A 19,003-nucleotide genomic window follows, 5' to 3' on the forward strand; every position below is an offset into this window, starting at 1 on the left:
CTGGGGGAGGAGCGACCAGAGTCCCAGGGGCCGGTTTATTGGTGCGAGTCCCAGCAGTGGGGCCGGCCAAAAAAAGTGGCAGACCTTGGATAACTTACTTTTCTACAAAAGTGAAAAAAGACCAAAAAGAATAATTAAAAAAGTGAAAGAAGACAAGAAAGAACAAATCAAAAGAAGTGAAAGAAGAGAGAAAGAATAAGTCCAGAAAGTGAAAAAAGACGAAAAAAAGTAAATCATGGCGTTGGGCCGTTTAGACACTGCACAGTAGGATACCACAGCCGACACCACAAACCACATCTACACTCAACACTCACGACCCAGCCAAAACACAAACGGCCAAATTAAGAGTGGTTTCTCATTACTAAAACCCCCTAAAAAAGCACCCATATCACACCAGGCCATCTAGATAAAATACGCGCAGCGCAACAACACCCTCTTCCCACCAGACCAAGCCAAAAGAAAGCCAAACAACAACGACGACAAAATCCCTAGATCCGATTCTAGAACTCTCGGTCTATTGCCTCATTTGGAGAGGTAACAGACAGAGACCCCAGACCCAGATCTGGATCAAAAACGACAACGCCACGCCCAATTCACTAGATAGATAAATCCCGGAATGTTTTTTTCATGTCCCTCTCCCATCTCCCGTTTCCCCCTCGCTCTTCGCTCTCCCTTCCCTACTCTACTCCAGCTTCCAATATTCAACTTCAATAACAAATTTGCACATACACACAAACAAACATATCCAACAGCCAAAATATTGTGACAAGGAGCCAAAAAAAGAGCAAACATCAAAAAGTTAGTGGGAAAATCCAAACTAGTATGCGCATAGATCAGAAATACCACAAATGTTTTCTCTTTTTTTTCTCGTCTGCCTGTGTGCTGTTTCGTTCGACATGTCGAACTAGATAGATAGATCGAGAACCGTCCGATGGATGAGGTACCGTTCCATGGTGTCGGTCCGCAGTTTGTGGAGTTGCTGCCGCCGCTTAGCGACGAGCGAAGCAGCACATGATACCGGTGCGGCCAAGGAACCACAAGAAACCGATGAAACGGACGAGCGAGAGACCGGCGGTGGCGAAGAGCAGGAACTTGAAGAACCAAGCCGTACGTGCCGTGGCGGTTTGCTAAGAAACACGACAAGTTAGTATTCTGGGTTGAAGAGTGGGAAGATAAAAGCTAGATCGACGATGACTTACCCCGATACCAAACGAGTTGAAGTTGTCACTAGTAATAACGACCGCAAGCAGGCAGTTCGAGAAGAGCCACGAGACGACAAGCATGGTACGGAAAGACTTGTACGAGTCCTCGAGATCCTTGGGCTCCGGCTTCTCGTCCTCCTTGAACGGCGCGAGCGCGCGGCGCACCGTCTGCTCAAACATCTGATCGATATCCTCCTGGGGCTTCTCGATTTCCTCCACCACCACCTCGTCCTTCTCGCCCTTGCTGACCTGCGCAGACGGCAGCGCCTCGTTCTTGTCCGAACCCTTGGTACCCCACGACACGTCGTGCCAGTTGTTGAAGGCGTACACCATCAGGATGTTGATGTAGGTGGACATGAGCAGCATGTAGTACGGGAACGAGTGGAACATGTGCCACGGGTCAAGGTACATGAAAGACGCGAGGAAGTAGAGACCGTAGATGGTGATGAGCGCAACCAAGATGACACCGGCCGCGCCTGTGCCGCCAAACAATGAGTTCAGAGCGTTCTGCGCCGTATCAAGTTGGATCTGCTCGCTCAGCGGCGTCGCAAACGCCTGCGCAACGAGGTACACCGACAGCACGAGGATGTACGCCTGGATGATGGCAAAGACAATATACGAGGTGATGTACGTCCACTTGGAGCCCTTTGGCCGGTTACCCAGGGCCAGGATGAACTGCAAGATGACAAACGCCAGATAGATGTACTGGAGCACGGCGTTGATGAAGGGCGTCGCGGAGTCACCAAACGGCCAGGCGTGGTGCTCCGAAGCGCTATTCGAAGCTGGAACCGGGGTGCCGACGAGGTCCATGATGACCGTGGTGGTGAGCCAGTACGAAGAGAGCGAGAACCAGGTGAAGATGACGTTGAGGATGTTGTAGAGGAGCTGGATGTGGAAGAAGAACATGCGCAAGATGTTGTGCCCGCTCTTGTACATGCGCCCGAAATGCATGAGCGAGTACAAACTGGCGGCGAACGAACCGTTGAGCCAACGACGACGCTGGCTGATGAACTCGGGCGCGCCTTCCGGCACATCGGTTTCGCCCTTGGCAGCCTTGATGTAGCTCAGATGCCACTTTTGGCCGGCCTTGGCGACCAGCTCGAAACACAGGATACGATCCTCGGCCAAAAACATGTTCTTCTTGAAAATGTTCATGCCCTCGATACCCTTCTTGCCCAGCAGCTTAGACAGTGTGTGGTCACCGTGGAAATACTGTTCTAGCGGGCGACCCATAATCGCGCGGAAACGGTATGCCGAGAAAGCGCCGGGCAACACACTAACGTACCCGAACGCGCTCTCCAGCGGCTTGTCCAGAATATTGGAGATCTTGTACTCAAAATTCTGCACAGCCACCAGCGGATTGATCAATTTCTTGCCGTTCTTGCCTAACATTGCATGGATCTCACCGCAAGCACCGCCGAGATCTTTGTCGTTGTAGAAGCCTTCCCAGAGGGCGAGCAGGGACTTGGGACTCGGCTTGGTACCGGCATCCAGAAGGATGCACACTTCGGGGTTAAGGATGCGGCCAAACGCATTGAACAGCCAACGATGCGAGTTAATCTTCTTGCTGTTGGCCTGCTTCAAGCAAAAGATGAATTGAACGGGGGGCAGGGTGTTGGGCCCGTCGTCGACCGGCCGGATGAGCTGCTGGTTTGGCGTGACCGACAACTGGGTGGTGTACTCGAAGATGTGGGCAACGGTTTGGTTGCCGTCGACGTCCTTCTTCACCACGCCGTCCTGATACACACCGATGGTGGCTAGGACATCGAGCACGTTCTTGTCCACTTTCTCGATACCATCAAAGACGAGGCAGACGACAATCTTTTGCCATGCGGGGCCACCACGGTTCCAGAAAGACGACTTCTTAAGGTTGACAATGTCACGGATGTTCTGCATCACACCGTGCAGCGTACGCGAGAGCAGGACCTTGTCTTCGTTGTAGTACGTGATGGCAATGAGCAGCTCGGTGTGGCGGTTGTACATGCGAGGACGCAGGTCGTAACCGTTCTTAAGGGTGAAGTCGTTGGGATCACATGTAGCGGCCGTGTAGCGCATCTTAAGGAACTCCTCGTTGTTGCCCTCCTCGTCGCGGTAGCGGGGCTGGACGGCATTGCGGATGGCACTGGGCACCGGGTAGTCGATGCTCAGGACGGAGCCCTGGACGAGCTTGACCTTCCTCGTGGCATAGCGCTTGAGGCCGCCGGTGGGCGCGACGTTGGGCTGTTGGCGACGTACCCAGCTCTCGTCCGTGTCGACAGAGGACATGCGGTAGGACGGGTCGGCGGAGTATTGCGGCTGGTACTGGCCAGGAGCACCGCCATATTCTGTGTTGCCCCCGGGGGGCGGGGTCGGGGTAACACCGACGCGGGTTGTTTGGGCATTCGGAGCGTACGACTCGGTCAGGCTGTATGCCGACACCGGGCGGACTGGAGGAGTATGGGCGCCCAGGCGGTCCTGGTCGTAGATTTGGTTTTGGTTGAGCAGCGCGGCCCCTTGTTCCTCGTCTTGCTACAGAAAGAAAAAGCGGTGTCAGCATTCGTCTATTTTCATTTTTTTTTATCATCCGCCGTCCATCGTCCAGCGTCCGTCGCCCGCTGTGTGCTGTCCATATTCCAGCCCAATCTGGGAGAATGCCCCAAAACCACCTGAAAGGCGTCCATATCCAGGACAGAGAAAACCTTACCTGACCGTGGTGTGATGGGAGATCCTGCATGGGATGACCCTCGTAGCCGCCATCTCCCCGGCCGTGGTAAGCCATGATTGTTAACTACTCGCTGCGGGGCGAGGGTTGTCGGTCAGTGGAGCAAATCGGCGGTGATAGCAATGATGGTGGTGGTCGTCGTGATGATGCTAATGCCGATGATGACGATGCACCGAAAGGCAGCCCAAGAAAAAAACAGCGGGGTCGCCCAGGCTGCTTCAAAGCGGCGTGAAGCACCGTCGAGATCAAGCTCAGGTCGGGTTCGGGGAGCGTTGCTTGCAGTTCGATGGTGCGAGCAAAAAGCAGGAGCTGTGGACGAGAAAAGTCGGGTCAGCTGGGCAAGCGTTGCCGGTGCAGCAAGCCCAGTTGTTGTTTTTTTTCCTTGGTGAGGTGTGCTGCTGTGGTACCCAATTCCAGGCCAACTGGTGTCATGCGGCACAAGCAGCGGTTGCAACTCGCAGGGCGGCGTTCCGGGTTGATGGTCACAGGAGGATGGGCCAGGAAGACCTGCAACAGTCCCGATGGAATCGCCTGTCCAAAACAACCGGATGGTTCTTGAGCAAAAGCCGAAGAAAGGGAAGAAAGCGGGAGGATAAGAAAGGAGACGCCAACAAAAAAGTCAGCAACGACGAGGAAATTCAACTTCCGCTCCCAAAAACCCTGGTTTCAGAAAGCTCAGGAGAGGACCGTCTGGATTATGAACTGAAGGTTGGCGAAGCAAGGGCCTCCAGTGGCTGAGCGCACAGGGATTCCAGATCAAGGCTCCACCCCGCTGCGCTGCGCTGCCTCGCTGCTTCTCACCTCACCTCCAGTTCCCCCACCTTCTCTCTCCCAGGGATGGCTGTGAGTGCGAGTGGCTCAGAACAACCCTCTCGGACTTCAAGCCCGCAACTCGGGCACTCAGTGCATCCGGTTCCACGCATTGGGCTGCCTGGCGCTGGCATTGCTTTCCGGCCCGTCTCTCAGAACCAGAGGTCTGCCAGTCCCGGAGGTCGCCCCTGAACGCCAAGCATTGCGCACCCGACTCCCCAGACGGATCGTTTCTTCTTTTCAGGAGTGTTTCACGGTTTCCGCTAAATCAACCACCAGCAACTATTTATTATGCAAAAGGGGCCGCTGTTGGGCTGTCTCTTCATTCCGCAAATTCTGTCGAAATAACTACACAGTTCAGCCCGGGGCTCTTTGAACCCTGAAGGTTCCCCTCCTCCGTCAACCACCAACTTTTTCTCCAGGTTTAGGGTCCAGGGTTGTGCGTGTGCAACGCAGGGTCTCAACGGACACCGTGCGCTTCGCCTCTCATGCACGCCATTCGGCAAATCACCGCACCGTCTTTTTTTTCGATTTGGCGTCTGCCAGCCCAACGAACCACTTCTCTCTGAGCCGACGGTAAAGCGCTGTTCACAAGCCGCAGGAGTTTCGTACCCAAGAAACAGAAGGGCCAGCCGACGGTGCAATAAAGGGAGGTTTCATTCGATCTCGGCCTTTAAAGTCCTGAAACAGCATCCACTGTCATCCATTTATCTACCTGAGGCTGTTTGGCTGTCAGGTCGCAGCGGGTTGGCTCCATCGGAGTGCCCCAGGAACATGCCGGTTTTGTGCGACAACCCCTCAAACGGCCAGAGCTGCTCCTTCCGTACTCGTTCACAAGGCTTTCTTAAAAATGAGGTGAGCTACCAATACACGAGTTATGAGTTTCCACTCGTTATTTACTCGAAGCCTCGCATTTCGATTTTCGATTATGAGAGACAAGTTTTCGCTCCACCCTTTGCAAGACAATTGATGACGCCTTGACATCACGATCACCCTCAGGGGCCCAGCCCACGGCATTGCGACCTCCCCGCGTGGGCAGCGAGGCCGGCACTGAGGTGGCATCCCGTTTTTTCCCATCAAAAATTTCGCCACACTGCGACGGCAAGCCAGACGCACAGAAAAGAAAACAGGAATTTTCGGTCCTTCCCATCGCATTAACTCGTTCCCATATAGCTAAGCTTTGAGCACCCGGTGGCCACAAAAGAATTCAGTAATACGAGAACTTTTTTATGTGTGTATGTATGCAACGTTGAGTTAACTTCCAGGCATCACCTCCTTTCTTTTCCTGTTTCTTCTTCCCAATTCCCGAGAATGGGAACCCCCGGTTTTCGATTTTACGAGAACCGAAAAAGTGGGTTCCCCCAAAGTGGGAAAAATCACAGACCAGCCAAAAATAGAACAGCGCCAAGACCTAGGGTCACCATCTCTTTCCCTCCGGCGAGGAACAATTCAATGAGGAATCAACAACAACAAGAGAACAGTCAGCGGCATCTCGAAGGTCTGCTTGACTCCTCAAAATTTTCAGTTCCACATTCATGCGCCACCTCATTTCTACAAGACCTATTCGTCTAGGTGGAGGGCTTCCAGACGCCCGTCACGAACATGTTGACGCCGCCCTGCGAAGCTGAGCCCCAATCAACCGCCAGTCAAAGCGACAAACGCGCGGACGCGCCAATGCTTGACCCCAGCAAGCCGATCCACTCGCAAACGCAAGCCGCGAAAGGTAGGGTCCAGCAACAATATCATTCTCTTCTTCGCGAGACGAAAGATACTATGGTACACATGTACGTGTAGGCGATAGCAAACAACATGGAGGGGGGGCAGAAGAATGGATGCTACCTTGCACGGCCAGACTCTTCTGTCTGCCGCTTCCTCAACCCACGAGGCTGCGAGATTCTCTCCGTCTACTGGTTCTTCAAATCCAAACTGCATATTCTGGGCGCCAGCGAGACGCTGCTCGCGCCGGGCATCGTCCCAATCGTATCCGCGCGGTTGACCAGGGGGGAAGCGAGAGAAGGGTTGCGGTGCAGGCGGAAGTATGCGGTTAGTTCTGGAAAGATGAACGACCAGGGCGAGGAAGGTCTCGTCCGGGTTCGGGAGGGAGGATATATATTGGCAAAAGGGACAAGGCTCTGACGCGTTGTCTACAGTAAGTGAGGTTGTTGCAGCTCCCAGTTTCAATGATGTTGAGGAAAGGCTAGCACTGTGTTCTGCCGCTCCAGTGATCAATCCTCAAGCAGGCATTGGGCACGAAGCCGCGGGCAAAGCAAGCAAGCAAACCTCACAGCACGCGCAGACTGCAGATGCAAGCCGCAAACTGCAAGGTAAAGGGGAGAGCGCACCAACAGTCGCAATATTGATTTCTTCCGCCGGCACCAGCACCACCAACAGCATGAACAACAAAGCCGTCTCCGTTTTTCCCTCCCAACCGCCGGCCGCCAAATGATGGCAACAAGGTCTATCATTACGCGGTGTAGATTACATACAGAATTTCGTATCATCCAGTCCGGCATACGGAATAGCGAACTCTCGTTTCTCAGCCACGCCCCAATTGCTTTGCTGATGCTGGGCCGCATCGGGGCATGCGGGACCCGGGTTACGTGAGAATAGAAATAATTGCTGCTGCTTTAGACAGCCTCATCCTCGAGATTTGTCCACTTGTCCTATCGACGAGAAATCGGGAGTCCGAGGAAGGGGGGTGGGTATGCTTTTTATGTCTTTTATATGTCGCTGACGGGAGAATGGACGGGAGCCATATCGTGCGAGCGAGTGAGGCTGGGGAGGTGGGAGCGTTATTCTCCTCAGCCACCGCCCCGTCTTTAGAGCCAAGAACATACCAGAGTAGCCCGTAGAGCGTCTCTCGCAACCACGTAATAAAGATCTTGTTCGTTCTGAGGAGCCGTTTACAATAATCCTCCCCTCAGTCCAAATGTCCCTTTATCCAAAAGAAGCTCATACACATCGACGTCATCCCGCAGCTTCGAAGGACGCAATACTTAATGTTATTAGTGTTATTAATTAACGCCCGGCTCGCAGCAACCGGACCAGCTTCCTTACGTGTGGTGTTTAATCACCAAGCCGAAATGCAGGGCCCGATGGTACAAGTATGTCTCCTGGACCCGGCTAATAAAACCGTTATGAGTCCCTCGCCTTGTTTTTGTTCCCTAAGCCGCGTCACACCAGCTCACCCGCACGGGTACGACTAAGCAATATGTAACGGGTAGTTGGTCAATATATCAAAGGGCATCCTTCGGGACGGGTTGTACTATGTAAAGTACTGTGGAGGCCCTTGGCAGTTTGTGATTTTGCCCTGCTTTGCCTTGTTTCTAGAACAATTTGGCGGGGTTTGGCTTGGCACAGACAGCTCAATGTTTCGAGATATCCGTGTAACTCATCCAGGCGTCTTCGCAAGCTGGGTTGGACCTAGTGTAGGTAGGTAGGGCATCACGGGGAGAAGTGCCGGGCGTAGATCCGAGATATCAAGACACGGCCAGAGAGTGTGCGTGAAAAGACCTGCTTCGGCCGTTTAGAAGAGTCTCATATGCCCCGCCCCCGAGAGTAGGTAGTGTAGCAAACGTGAGTTATTCCCTGTCCATTAATAACCTAGCGGTGAGTTTGCCGTGGAACGTGGAACGCAACGGCTCCAAGCTGGCCGGTTATTGTGCCACCTTGGCAAGGTTCAGCCCTGCCGTGCCCTGTGTAAGCTCACATTCTCAGTCGCGAAGTCGAGAACGGTCTGCGCTGTGCCAGCGAGCCCCAGGTCCATAAATACAACAAGAAACAACAAACCATCGGCGCCAAGCGGGCACAGAGGGCCATCGGTGCCTTGTTGATCCCACCTGAGATCTGCAGATCAGATGGGGAGGGGAAAGTTGGGACCAGATCAGGAACAGGGAAGCACGACTCAGGTCTTGAAGCCTACATTATGATCCCGGTTCCCGTGTTTTTACGCATGAAAGAATGGAAACTCCTCCAGTCACCGGAGGATGTAATGTAAATATCGATAGGTTGTACGAAGTATCGGGAAACGCGCTGTTCAAGAGGTGGACCGTTCAAGACCAGCGAACGGCACGATGCAGGACGCACTCATTCCATCGGCCGCCGACACGTGTGAAGGAGGGCGTGGGTGTTCGTTTGGACGTCTGGCCCGACGGTTTGCGGGCTTTGTGTGCTGCGGCGAGCTTACGTTGCGGCTGGCGGCATATTCCCCGTTGGGGGCGCTTCCAGGTTGTTTCCACACATAACGACTCCAACCATCCACTGCAGGTGTGTGCCGGAATGAATTCATGCGGGGCACGGGCGGTAAAACCGGAAATCGAGTATGAAGGATAAAAAAACAAGAGAAATCAAGAGCGTTTCCCGATAGTTTTACATCAATGTTGAAGATGATCGTCTCGACAACAGACAAAGCCAATTCATTAAGAAGGCTCACATGTCGTCGACAGCACGCATGGCGATTGGCAGATTGCGAGGTGGGATTCGTAAGAACAGGTCAAGAGGAGGGGAAATTGGCAGGTGCTGGGCCCAGCCGTGCCACAAAGGGAATTCCAGGGACGCCAGGCTCCGGTGATCAAGCGAATGGGAGCAAACCTTGGCCCTCCAACATGTTTCGCCAATACGGCAGTGGAGCCCCCCTTCCACCGCCCTGACTGGCCCTTCTGACTGGCCCCTTCCGCAAATTGGGGCCGGGCGGAGATCCAGCCCCAGCCAGGGCCGCGGCCTTTCTCTTTCTCAAAGTTGGTCGACATTCCCCATCCGCCGCTCCCGCATCTCACCTCTCACCAGCAGCATCCAGACGCTCACTCAACTCTCACTATTGTCAGCGTCAAAGCTCGATCACGAACCTCGACGACGATCGGCCCCGGCCATTGGAGTGGACAATTTGATGAGCCTGCAGTGAATTTTTATTTCTTGTTCATTTCGACTTTTTTTTTCACCCTTTTATTGCTGGATTTTTGGGACAATAACCCCATCATCCCTGGGCGTTTCATTCCTTTTGAGTTAGCCCCCCAAAGTCACTCGTTTCTCGGACACCCATTGAAGGTCCTCCCCCGTCGACTCCAACTCCTTGAAACGTTGCGTCCCTTCTTTCTCCTCTTCGACCGCGCTCAATTCCACCGATATCAACCTCTGCTCGCCTTTTTCTCGCGCCTCAAAAAAGCTTCACGAACCTCGAATCTTGAAATCGTCCGATCGGTCGACACGCTCTTGCTTTTTCAGGGGCCCTGTTAACGCCGGCATTACGTCGAGTGATCGACACAAGCCAGTGGTCCAGGCTTCAAACACAGCCCGTCCCGCCGATCGACAACTTTTGAACCGACAACACAACGCAGCTTGCATCTTCAAACCTACTACAGCTTCGCGACAACAAAGCCTACCGGCGTCATGACTGCGACACTCCAGTCAGCCCATGGTAAGACAACCCGGGCTACAACCGAGGATGCATGCAATTTTGGGGTTGACGTGGTGGTGCTAACATGATTACAGACGGGCTTGGCCTCTTGAAGAGGGGATGTGTGGAGTGCGATACGTCGAAACAACTCATTTGCCCGCATTGCGAGGCGGGTGTAACCGAGTGCCAGTTTATTTACCCCATGGGTTGCGATGAATGCCCCCGCGCAACCTGTGTTCCCGTCGATCCGCCTCCACAGAGCAACACTGGCGGGGACGGCGGCGATGGCGGTGGCGGAACGAACGTTGGGGCAATTGCTGGCGGTGTGGTGGGTGGCCTCGTGGCGCTGGCCGTCATCACATACTTGGTATGGAGATTCTGCGTGAGGACGCGCAGGCAACCAACGATCGTGGAACCGTGGGAGGATGCTCAGGAGCAAGGGTTGGAGGGCGAGAAGACATTTGCGCAACGACGAAACCACCGAGCCTCGACACACACCACCCACTCCATCGCATCGACCGTCCTCACCCGCGCCTCCAACATCATCCAAATCGCATATATCCCCGGCGTCACCAACCGAGCGAATGCCTCCCCGACCGCCCTCGTCCCTCCTGTCCCGCCCATTCCGTCCGCCGTCTCGCAGGCCGGCAGCCCCGCGAACACCGAGGACCAGCATTTCTTCATGCCCGCTGACCTGCGTGACTCGACCTACTCCGGCATGTCCGGGTATTCCGACCGCACCTCCTTCGCCCGTACTTCGTATGCACCCCGGTCCAGCGTGGCATCCACTATCTACGGCAAGAGCGCTGTTGTCGTGGCCCCGGCCCAGACAGGTATGCGGGCCAAACCGGCCATGGTCAGCGTGAGGTCCGCTCACTCTGCCAACTCGACCGAGAGCCACACGCCACCCGTTCCGGCGGTCGATTACAACAAATACAACCTGATGCCGCGCCCCCCGAGCCCCGCGAACAGCACCTTCAGCGTCGGCTCGACCTTCCTCAACAACGCCAGTACCGCCACTGCGACTCCGGCTCGTGCCATGGTTGTCCGTGTCGGAAGCGTGAAGAAGGTCAATGCCCAACGGCCACCGAGGTCAAACCCCGACTCGGACTCCGATATCTCACCTGCGGCATCGGGATCCCTCCGCGACTCCTCCGCGCCAACCTTGATCGTGGACTCGCCTGCCACCGAACAGAGCCCGTTCAATGACCCGCCCAAGTCGGCCAACCAGAGCTCGACCAGCCTAAGCGCCGTCATCGAGGAGGCCACGAGAAGGGCGTCACAAAGAGACTCCACGATTCCCGCCCGAGGGAGGGGGAGGAGTCCGTTTGGGGATGAACACGCTACTTCATAAAAGGAGTGTTGATGTTCGCGGTATATTTTTGAATTTTTTCTATGGCATATATTTGGCCGATGTTTAGAGCGTTTTGGTTTGTTTATTTTTGGTTAGGTTTAGGGTTCGGCACTGGGGAGGGATCTTTATTTTTTGGCAATGTGACGTGATGACGAGCCCAGAGAGCTACTCTTTTTTTGGTTCAGGGGCGACTTCTTTTGGTTATATGTCGGCGAGCGGTTAACCCCGTCCTTTTTTTACTTTGGTGGCGACCGTTTCATACTCCGGTGGCCACTCCCAGGTGGTTATATCTCTTAGTGCGGGTCTCATCTCCTTTGTTAGTTTCCCACCGTACTTTTTGGGTACGAGCTCCTTGAGCTTTTGGTTCGGTTTGTTCCTTAAAAATGGGACCTCCCAGCTGTCATGCTGTTTGTGGCGTTTCTTACAATGGACCAGCGCACAGTCGAGTCTTTTGGGCTTGGTTGGGATGGCTAGCTGGCAGATTGGCTAGTTAGGAGGGGGGTGGTGGGATATGGGATGAAGATCAATAAAGCAAAAGCATATATCTCTCTAGCGTTTTTCGTCTGTGTAGGGCCGCGGTGTCCTCCAGTGTGAGATCAGTTGTATATGTGTATTTGCGCGTTTACCAATCCCGAGCCCACTCACTCGCGGAGATTCAGCATTATGTGGTGGGTGTTATGGATGATGGAAATAAGGGATGAGCACAATGAACAAGAAGGCGTTAAGGGGGGTCATGCTTGTACTGTATGTACTATGACTACTGTTACGGGGTCGTGGATATTGGGGCATGGTGCTGGCCGCGGACCAAAAGGTATACATGGACGAGACGGGGGAAAAGATGGGGTAGTATAGTATAGAGCGGTCCGGTGTGGTAAGTTCTGTCCGGGTTGGGGAAAGAAGCAGAACAGGGTATGGCAAAGAGGGCGAGAGGGATCATAGGGTCTTGGGCGGTTGGGGGTTGGGGATTGGTATTTGTTTTGAATCGGTTCGTTAGTTGGATGGGATATGGTGTTTGGTTTTCCCTTCTTCAGTCTGTCTGTTGTTTTATATCGTATTGCCGTTGGGTCTGGTGAGTGGAATGGGATGGCGGCTGTTTGGGAATTGGATGGAAATCAGCAGCAGAGGTACGTGAATTGTAGTTGGTAAAGTTAGATAGAAAGATAGAGCAAGTGGATGTGCCGTGTTTGGTTGAGTAGGTACTGTAAGGTATACGAATATGGGTCGGGGTGGTTGGTTAACCCCATGGCGTAGGGGAGGGAAAGAACGAAGTGAAAGACCTCCCCTCTCCCCCCCCAAAAAAAGCCAAAAACATAAAAAAGTGCAAACAGGACTCGAAAAAGAGAGCTGTGGTCAGCCACACTGCCCAGGGGACCCATTTCACCCTGGGGGGGGGGGGGACCGACAAGGTACACAGCTTAACCACTACGCTACCGGCAGGTGCGATCCTCGTGATTGCTTTGTTGTTGGAGACTGGTACTGCGGACCTTCTATATATACCCTCTCTTCCTCCCAATTCCCCCAGTCTGAGTTTTAAGCCTCTTAATATTTCAATTTGGTACGGAAATATCATCCGTCGATCCACGATTTCCTTCATAATTACAACTACTTTATCATGAAAATATCTCCAACCTGGTAACGATTTCAAAATGGGAAAAGAGAAAAACGAGCAAAATTAACAGGATTCGAACAAAAGAACCTTGACCAAAGGCTCCTCATAAAAATGTCTGAGTCATCAGTGTCGTATCTTTCTACGCCGGTAGGGCGGTGGGTTTGGAGTCCTCATCCGCTCATCTACTTTGCAGGTAAATATATACTACCTTACTTCGCTCATAACCAGGTGTAGACTCTTCATGCTCTTGGAGTCCTTCAGGTTATTGCCGCGCTGGGGGTACGATGCGGTGTGGTTAGGCGCCTTAATTACAAATGATGTGTCGAGCTGCGTCTGTTATTGCCGTTTAGCCTTGACCTTTATGCGTGAAAAGCCTGGTCAACTACCAAGGTGGTTCAGTTGGCTTCGGAATCCATGAGAGCCCCAGAGACACGGCCTTGTGTCGGGAGGAAGAGCCTCTCGTTTGTCACTTTCGCACTGATACTATCCGTTGCTATTATTCTATCGAGTTTTGCCATGAGATATGGTACGATACACGGGTGTCCGTTCCTCCTCAGGCACCCAGGCTGGGGTTTTAGCAATATGGTCACCTATAGCTTCCACACATCTGGAGTGCAGCTATGACAGATATGGGGTAGCCCGACGGTCAGTTTAATCCCGAGTCCGGCATCGGTGTTTGGATCATACGTGGTGGCCGTAACAACCCAACTTGAACTTAAACAGATAATGAATGGCCTCGAGTTCTCGGGTAAGGTTGACGAGACCCAGCAACTCAGACTAGGTTCTTCACCAGCGAAGAAACTCCTGCAGCACACGAGGCTTGACTTTCGGCGCTTTCACCCCCGTTAAGCTTTAGTAAACTGCTACATTGATTGTCGCCCGAAAGTAGCGTTTCGGGGCGTCTTTCCGTATACTAATGTAAAAGTAGAAGCTTATCCGGCGGGCCAATACTCAAAGTTAACTTCATTCTCAAGGTTCCTGGCGTTGTGCCCCGCGATAGCACTACAATACTACCAGCAATTCTCAGAATGACAGCATCTAGGACGTTATGGCGTCTACTCAATGATACGTTACCCCCCGCCGTCTGTCCCTAGACAAGATATAGTGGCCGACAAACACCTTTGATAGGCAATCTTTCCGGCATCCGGCGCCTTTCTTGCCAACACTTCGCCTTTACTATCACACAGCCCCCGCGGGAGTACCAAGGTCAATATACCAAAGCGACGTCAAACGTATCAGATGTATTTTTACAAACCGCCCTCCCGACGTTTCCCGGCCCAATGTAAGGCGGCACGGGACGCACATGACTAGTTTGCCTCCCGGAAAAAAACAATAGAACCGAGAACCAGGAGCAACTATGCACACCCGCCTACATATCCTATCACATTCCTCACCCGTGCACTCCTCCCTATTGGCTCTGTCAACTCATGACATCAACTCACCAACCTACATTTCCAACTCCCTCAACAAACACCACCTAACACTCTCGACATACCTACTGTGTGGGTGAATAGCCTCACGTTCACCCCACCTCACCCCAATAGACCTGCGGCCATACTGCGGCCACTCCATACCTGTCTCCTGCAAGGCCAAGCTTAGATGTGAGAGCACCTGACCAACCCGTCATGCACACAGAGAGACAAGTAGAGTGTAGAGTGGAGTAAGAAAGAAACCCACCGCATGGCACCCGCTCCGCTGTCTGCTCCGGCTTTGTTCCGTCTTTGGATCCGAGGTGAGTGCAGCGGAAGCGGATACTCTCCCCTTCCACCTAGTCACCTCCAGTCCTGCAGTCATGGAGGAGGGCCCGCGCGGCTGGAGTTATCGATCTCATAGCCCGAGATGAGGTAAGCGGGGACTGACGACATAGTACACTACTGACAACAGAAAGTCGGGGACTCGGTACTGTATTCGGTAAATGCTCAGCAAAGCCCGGGAGAAAGTGAGTTGGTTTTGCCCGCAGACTTACTAATTCCCCCGAGATGCCAGCGCATTATGATTGCCTTGTTATACTTACCGCTTCATCATCAAGTCCTCGCACCCTACCGGGCCGAGCAAGGAAAAAAAGGGCAAGTACGGCTTCGGCAAACCCCAGTTATCCCCCAACCCGGGCCGTCCGTTGACCCTCAACCGATCGGCCCAGCCAGCAAACGAAAGCAATCCGGTTTACATCCGAATACGATCTCAGACATGAATACATGGATAGTAGTTAAGTAGACCAATAGCATTTTGACTTGTACGACCCGAAAGCGCGGTCAACCGCAGGGCTAACCACTCACACCGTAAAATACCGAATGGGAAGGAAATATAAAAAAGACAAGGCTTGGTTTTGGTTATTCACCTCCTGTAAAGTCCGGCCACGGAATAACTCCGCCTCTCCGGCAGGACCTGACTCAGCGTGCCAATACATAGTACGCAGACAGGGGGCTGGGCTGTTTTTCGTTGTCTTTTTTTTTTTTTCTGTTTTGCGTTGCGGAGTAACTCAGGCCAAGTTTGGGTGATGACCGCCTGCCGCATGCCAGATGATGGTCTGTCTCGTCGAGGCCACAAAGACAGCGAAGTGAGACACCGATTTGGGATTTTGCTAGACGCTGATTTGTTGAATACCTAGCCAATGGTGGAATTACGTCGGAGTTCTCAAGTTGCCAAGTGATTGGGTACTTCGTACTTCTCTTTTTTTTTTTACTTTGGTTGGTGTTGAGAGAGATTAACACATGTTGATCGCGAATCTTGGTGACGAACTAGGAGATTACCAGCGCAACGGAGATAACAAGCAGCCAGCAGGTTGTGGGTGAGGTGAGAAAGCAAACCGGGGAAGTTAATCTGGTAACTTCATCACACGACACACAACACGAAAAACTTTTAGACGGGGCAAAACGCGGGGGAGGTGAGGACATAACCCCAGAACTTCGTGATATCTCATGACCCCCCCAACGCCGTAAACATCCCACATCCAATATTAGCTGGGGGTCCGGACAGTTTATCTGACCTGATCAAGCCCACACTAGAACCTCCTCCTCTCAGGGGTTAGCCCGCCTGCACTGCTCATATGTGTGGACTACTAGTATACTAGTAGTTAGGTAGGTCGGTGGGTAAAATGAGAAGAAGGATTCAAGGGCCCGGTACCCGGGGTATGTTCGGCGAGGTCGGGGTGTTCGGGGATATCTCTCGGTGTGGGGGGCGGGGGCCTTGTGTGCGTGGGTGTGGGTAGTGTATGTATGGACGTGGGTGTGATGATGGTGATGTGTTGGCGCTTGCTCGACCTCGGGCTTTTTTTCCCCCATCTAGATAGCTGGGGGAAAGCACATCAATTCATTCATCACGGGTAACGTTAACTAGCGCGGCAGAGAAAGGAAGGTGTCTGGACAACAAGACCCTGAAGGGTCCTCAACGCCGTTCCTTTCGCCCGTTCTATCGGGCAAGGGGGCAAGGGTAAGGAGAAAGTAGGAAATGGGGGATGGGGGTTGAAAAATGGCGTGATAAAGCATGCCTGCCCGAGAGGGTGAGTTGAGGATTAGCATTGTGAGAGAAATCGGGCGATAGACCCCCAATTTTTCCCACGTGTTGGGGGCAGACTCGATAGCTTGGTACCGACTAACTCGGCCTCGTGGGGTCCTTGACCGACCGCGGGCAGAGATGCAAGATGCGGAGGAAGATGGTGGGTTTGCGACTTGGTGTTCGGACTTGGGATCCGAGTTGGGCGATATCTCCATCTCCCTCCGGCGGTTTTTTTTCCCCCTTGTACGGTGTAGTGTATGACCGTTCCGGGGGAGCCAGCCCGAATTGTGCAACTTTCTGTCGTCTTCACGTGTCATCATCATCACCACAACTTGGGGAAGGCTTTCCCAAAGCGAGCAGAAAAAGCAAACCGCATCCACCAGACCGCCCGGCTGGGTCTGCCTATCAATCTCACAACCTCATCCCTAGTGTAAAACCACAACCGTAACAACCCCAACTTTCCCAAGTGCGCAGAGTGGCGTTCGGCACCTGACCCTATTGAGACTCTTGAACCCTTCGAATCCAAGACATGCAGACGTGTGAGCGTGTCATAAGTCTGGGAAAAACACTTTCATGCAGCCCATGATCTCTCGGGTTTCTGATCACCTTGATCACCAACGCCGTCATCGATCGACCCAGCCGCAAAAAAAGTGAGAAAAAAGCCACCGAGCAACTTTCGAGCTAGCAGGTCATCGATGGGACAGGACAGGAAAGGACTTGGCGGTGAGAAGTTCGAGCCCTTTCCCATCCAGCCCCCCCACCCCCGGTCCCATCAACCGGGAGCCCTGGCCGGCCGGCACCCGGCTCTGCTGCCGGCGGCACAGATTCCTTGGCAACGTGTTGCTGAACCAAGAGTCCGAGCAACTCCGTGAAGCGGGACGGGGCCCAGGGTGGATGCAAAATCGCCAGGTCCTGGTGTAGTGTCGATGCTCTCGATCGCGAGCTCGACTTGGCAGAACGAAGAAAGAGAGTGAGTTGGCTGTCCTTCCCGACGAGCGGTGAGCTGCGCAATTGCGTAACAAAAAAAAAGGAAAAAAAAAGCGGCGTCATGGTGGTTTATAGTTAGGCTCCAACACTCCATACTAAGTCCGCTAGAGTCTCGGCGATGGAGTTCTTCGGCTGGTGGAAACCGGGTCCGAATCCCCGGGCTCCTCTCGGTTGTGGTAAGCGAGCCGGTTGGTTGGACGGGTTCGCCGAGCTCCGGTTCGGCTCTGGCTTCCGAGCGCGGGAGGAAGGAAGCTTACATCGTCGCATACTACGTGTAGTGTAGTGTATAGTACCGCTAGTATGCCACGATGTCGGTGGCGATGGCCGGAGTTGATACTACTCCAAGGTTCAGGGTTGGTTCTCGAAAAACCCCGTTTTCTCGTTTGAGATTGGCCCCTTCGTACGATGACAGAGAGCCTTGAGATAGGAAGGCGGTTTCCCACGCGTAAGCGACCGTTGGGCAACAGATCGTCGATACAACAATCCCATCCCACATCGTCAATTGAGATAAACAGATAGACACAATTTTCACCGGAAAAGGCCGGAATCGATCGAGGAAGAACTCGGGTCGGGAAACCCACCGGGATATCCGTATGGTAAAAGCAACCCAGATGTCACACCCCATGCCCCCGAGTTCAACTCCCGAAGCTGGGTTTCCCAACATCGAGCAAATCGAAACAACACACGTCTCTCAACAAAGAGCTCTTTCAACCCCCAGGGTACACAGCACGGCAAGCAAGTCCTTCCTTCCTTCCTTCCCCGCACGTACCGCACCCGCCATCGAAACATCTTCCATCTTCTTGGGGGCTTTTCCTCCACCGGTTCACCCGGCGTTTGGTTCGGGCAAGGATCCATACCCATAGCTAAACCCATGATATATCCCCTCCCCGGTTCCCTTAAAACGGCCCGTTCCCCCATTTCCGGATCCGGCCGTAGGGGTTGGTTGACAGAAAAAAAAAGTCTCGGAACGGGCGGAAATTCCGGCCCCCCTTTGGGAGGATGGCTCTACGGAAAGAAGGAAACGAAACTTTAGCGAGGAACCGATGCGGTTGGCGGATGCCGGGCCAGACTCCGGATTGCGAGACCGATCGGACCGGGGAACCCACCCGAGCAACCCCAGAGCAGGGTGCGAGAGCCAAAGAAAAAAATAAGATATGTACGGATACGTGTACCATGTAAGGTATGGGAAAAAAGACGCCGACTCGGCCGACCGGTGAATGCAAGCTCCATGTATGTAAGAGCACAGACGGTGGGTCCGTGCGGATGCTGCAAGTTCTGCAGCTCTGCTCTGTACCTCAGCAGCGGCAAGCGAGGAAGGAAGCGCCCGCCTCAAGCAGTCAGCAGAAGCGGCAGCGGCAAGCGGTCGCAGCAGGGTGATGAGGTGCGTGATTCGTTATGGATTGGTTGATTGATGGACCGATGAATTGGTCTACGGGGTCGTCCCGTTTAGGCC

The 19,003-nt window shown here is 53.5% G+C and overlaps 2 protein-coding genes across 2 annotated transcripts; one reads left to right on the forward strand and one right to left on the reverse strand.

Annotated features, from left to right (window-relative positions):
* Positions 1–989: 989 nt before the first annotated feature.
* On the reverse strand, positions 990–3,960 carry C8A04DRAFT_11750 (glycosyltransferase; the record flags this gene model as incomplete). The annotated part of the gene is made up of 3 exons (XM_062777082.1): positions 990–1,127; positions 1,200–3,710; positions 3,886–3,960. The coding sequence occupies 3 exons, from the start codon at positions 3,958–3,960 to the stop codon at positions 990–992; spliced, it is 2,724 nt and encodes a 907-aa protein (XP_062637615.1).
* A 6,138-nt stretch (positions 3,961–10,098) lies between these two features.
* On the forward strand, positions 10,099–11,459 carry C8A04DRAFT_28148 (uncharacterized protein; the record flags this gene model as incomplete). The annotated part of the gene is made up of 2 exons (XM_062780541.1): positions 10,099–10,126; positions 10,201–11,459. The coding sequence occupies 2 exons, from the start codon at positions 10,099–10,101 to the stop codon at positions 11,457–11,459; spliced, it is 1,287 nt and encodes a 428-aa protein (XP_062637616.1).
* Positions 11,460–19,003: the final 7,544 nt, after the last annotated feature.

Source organism: Dichotomopilus funicola (assembly GCF_033296635.1).
Source record: "Dichotomopilus funicola strain CBS 141.50 unplaced genomic scaffold C8A04scaffold_26, whole genome shotgun sequence".
In the NCBI taxonomy this organism is placed as follows: Eukaryota; Fungi; Ascomycota; class Sordariomycetes; order Sordariales; family Chaetomiaceae; genus Dichotomopilus; species Dichotomopilus funicola.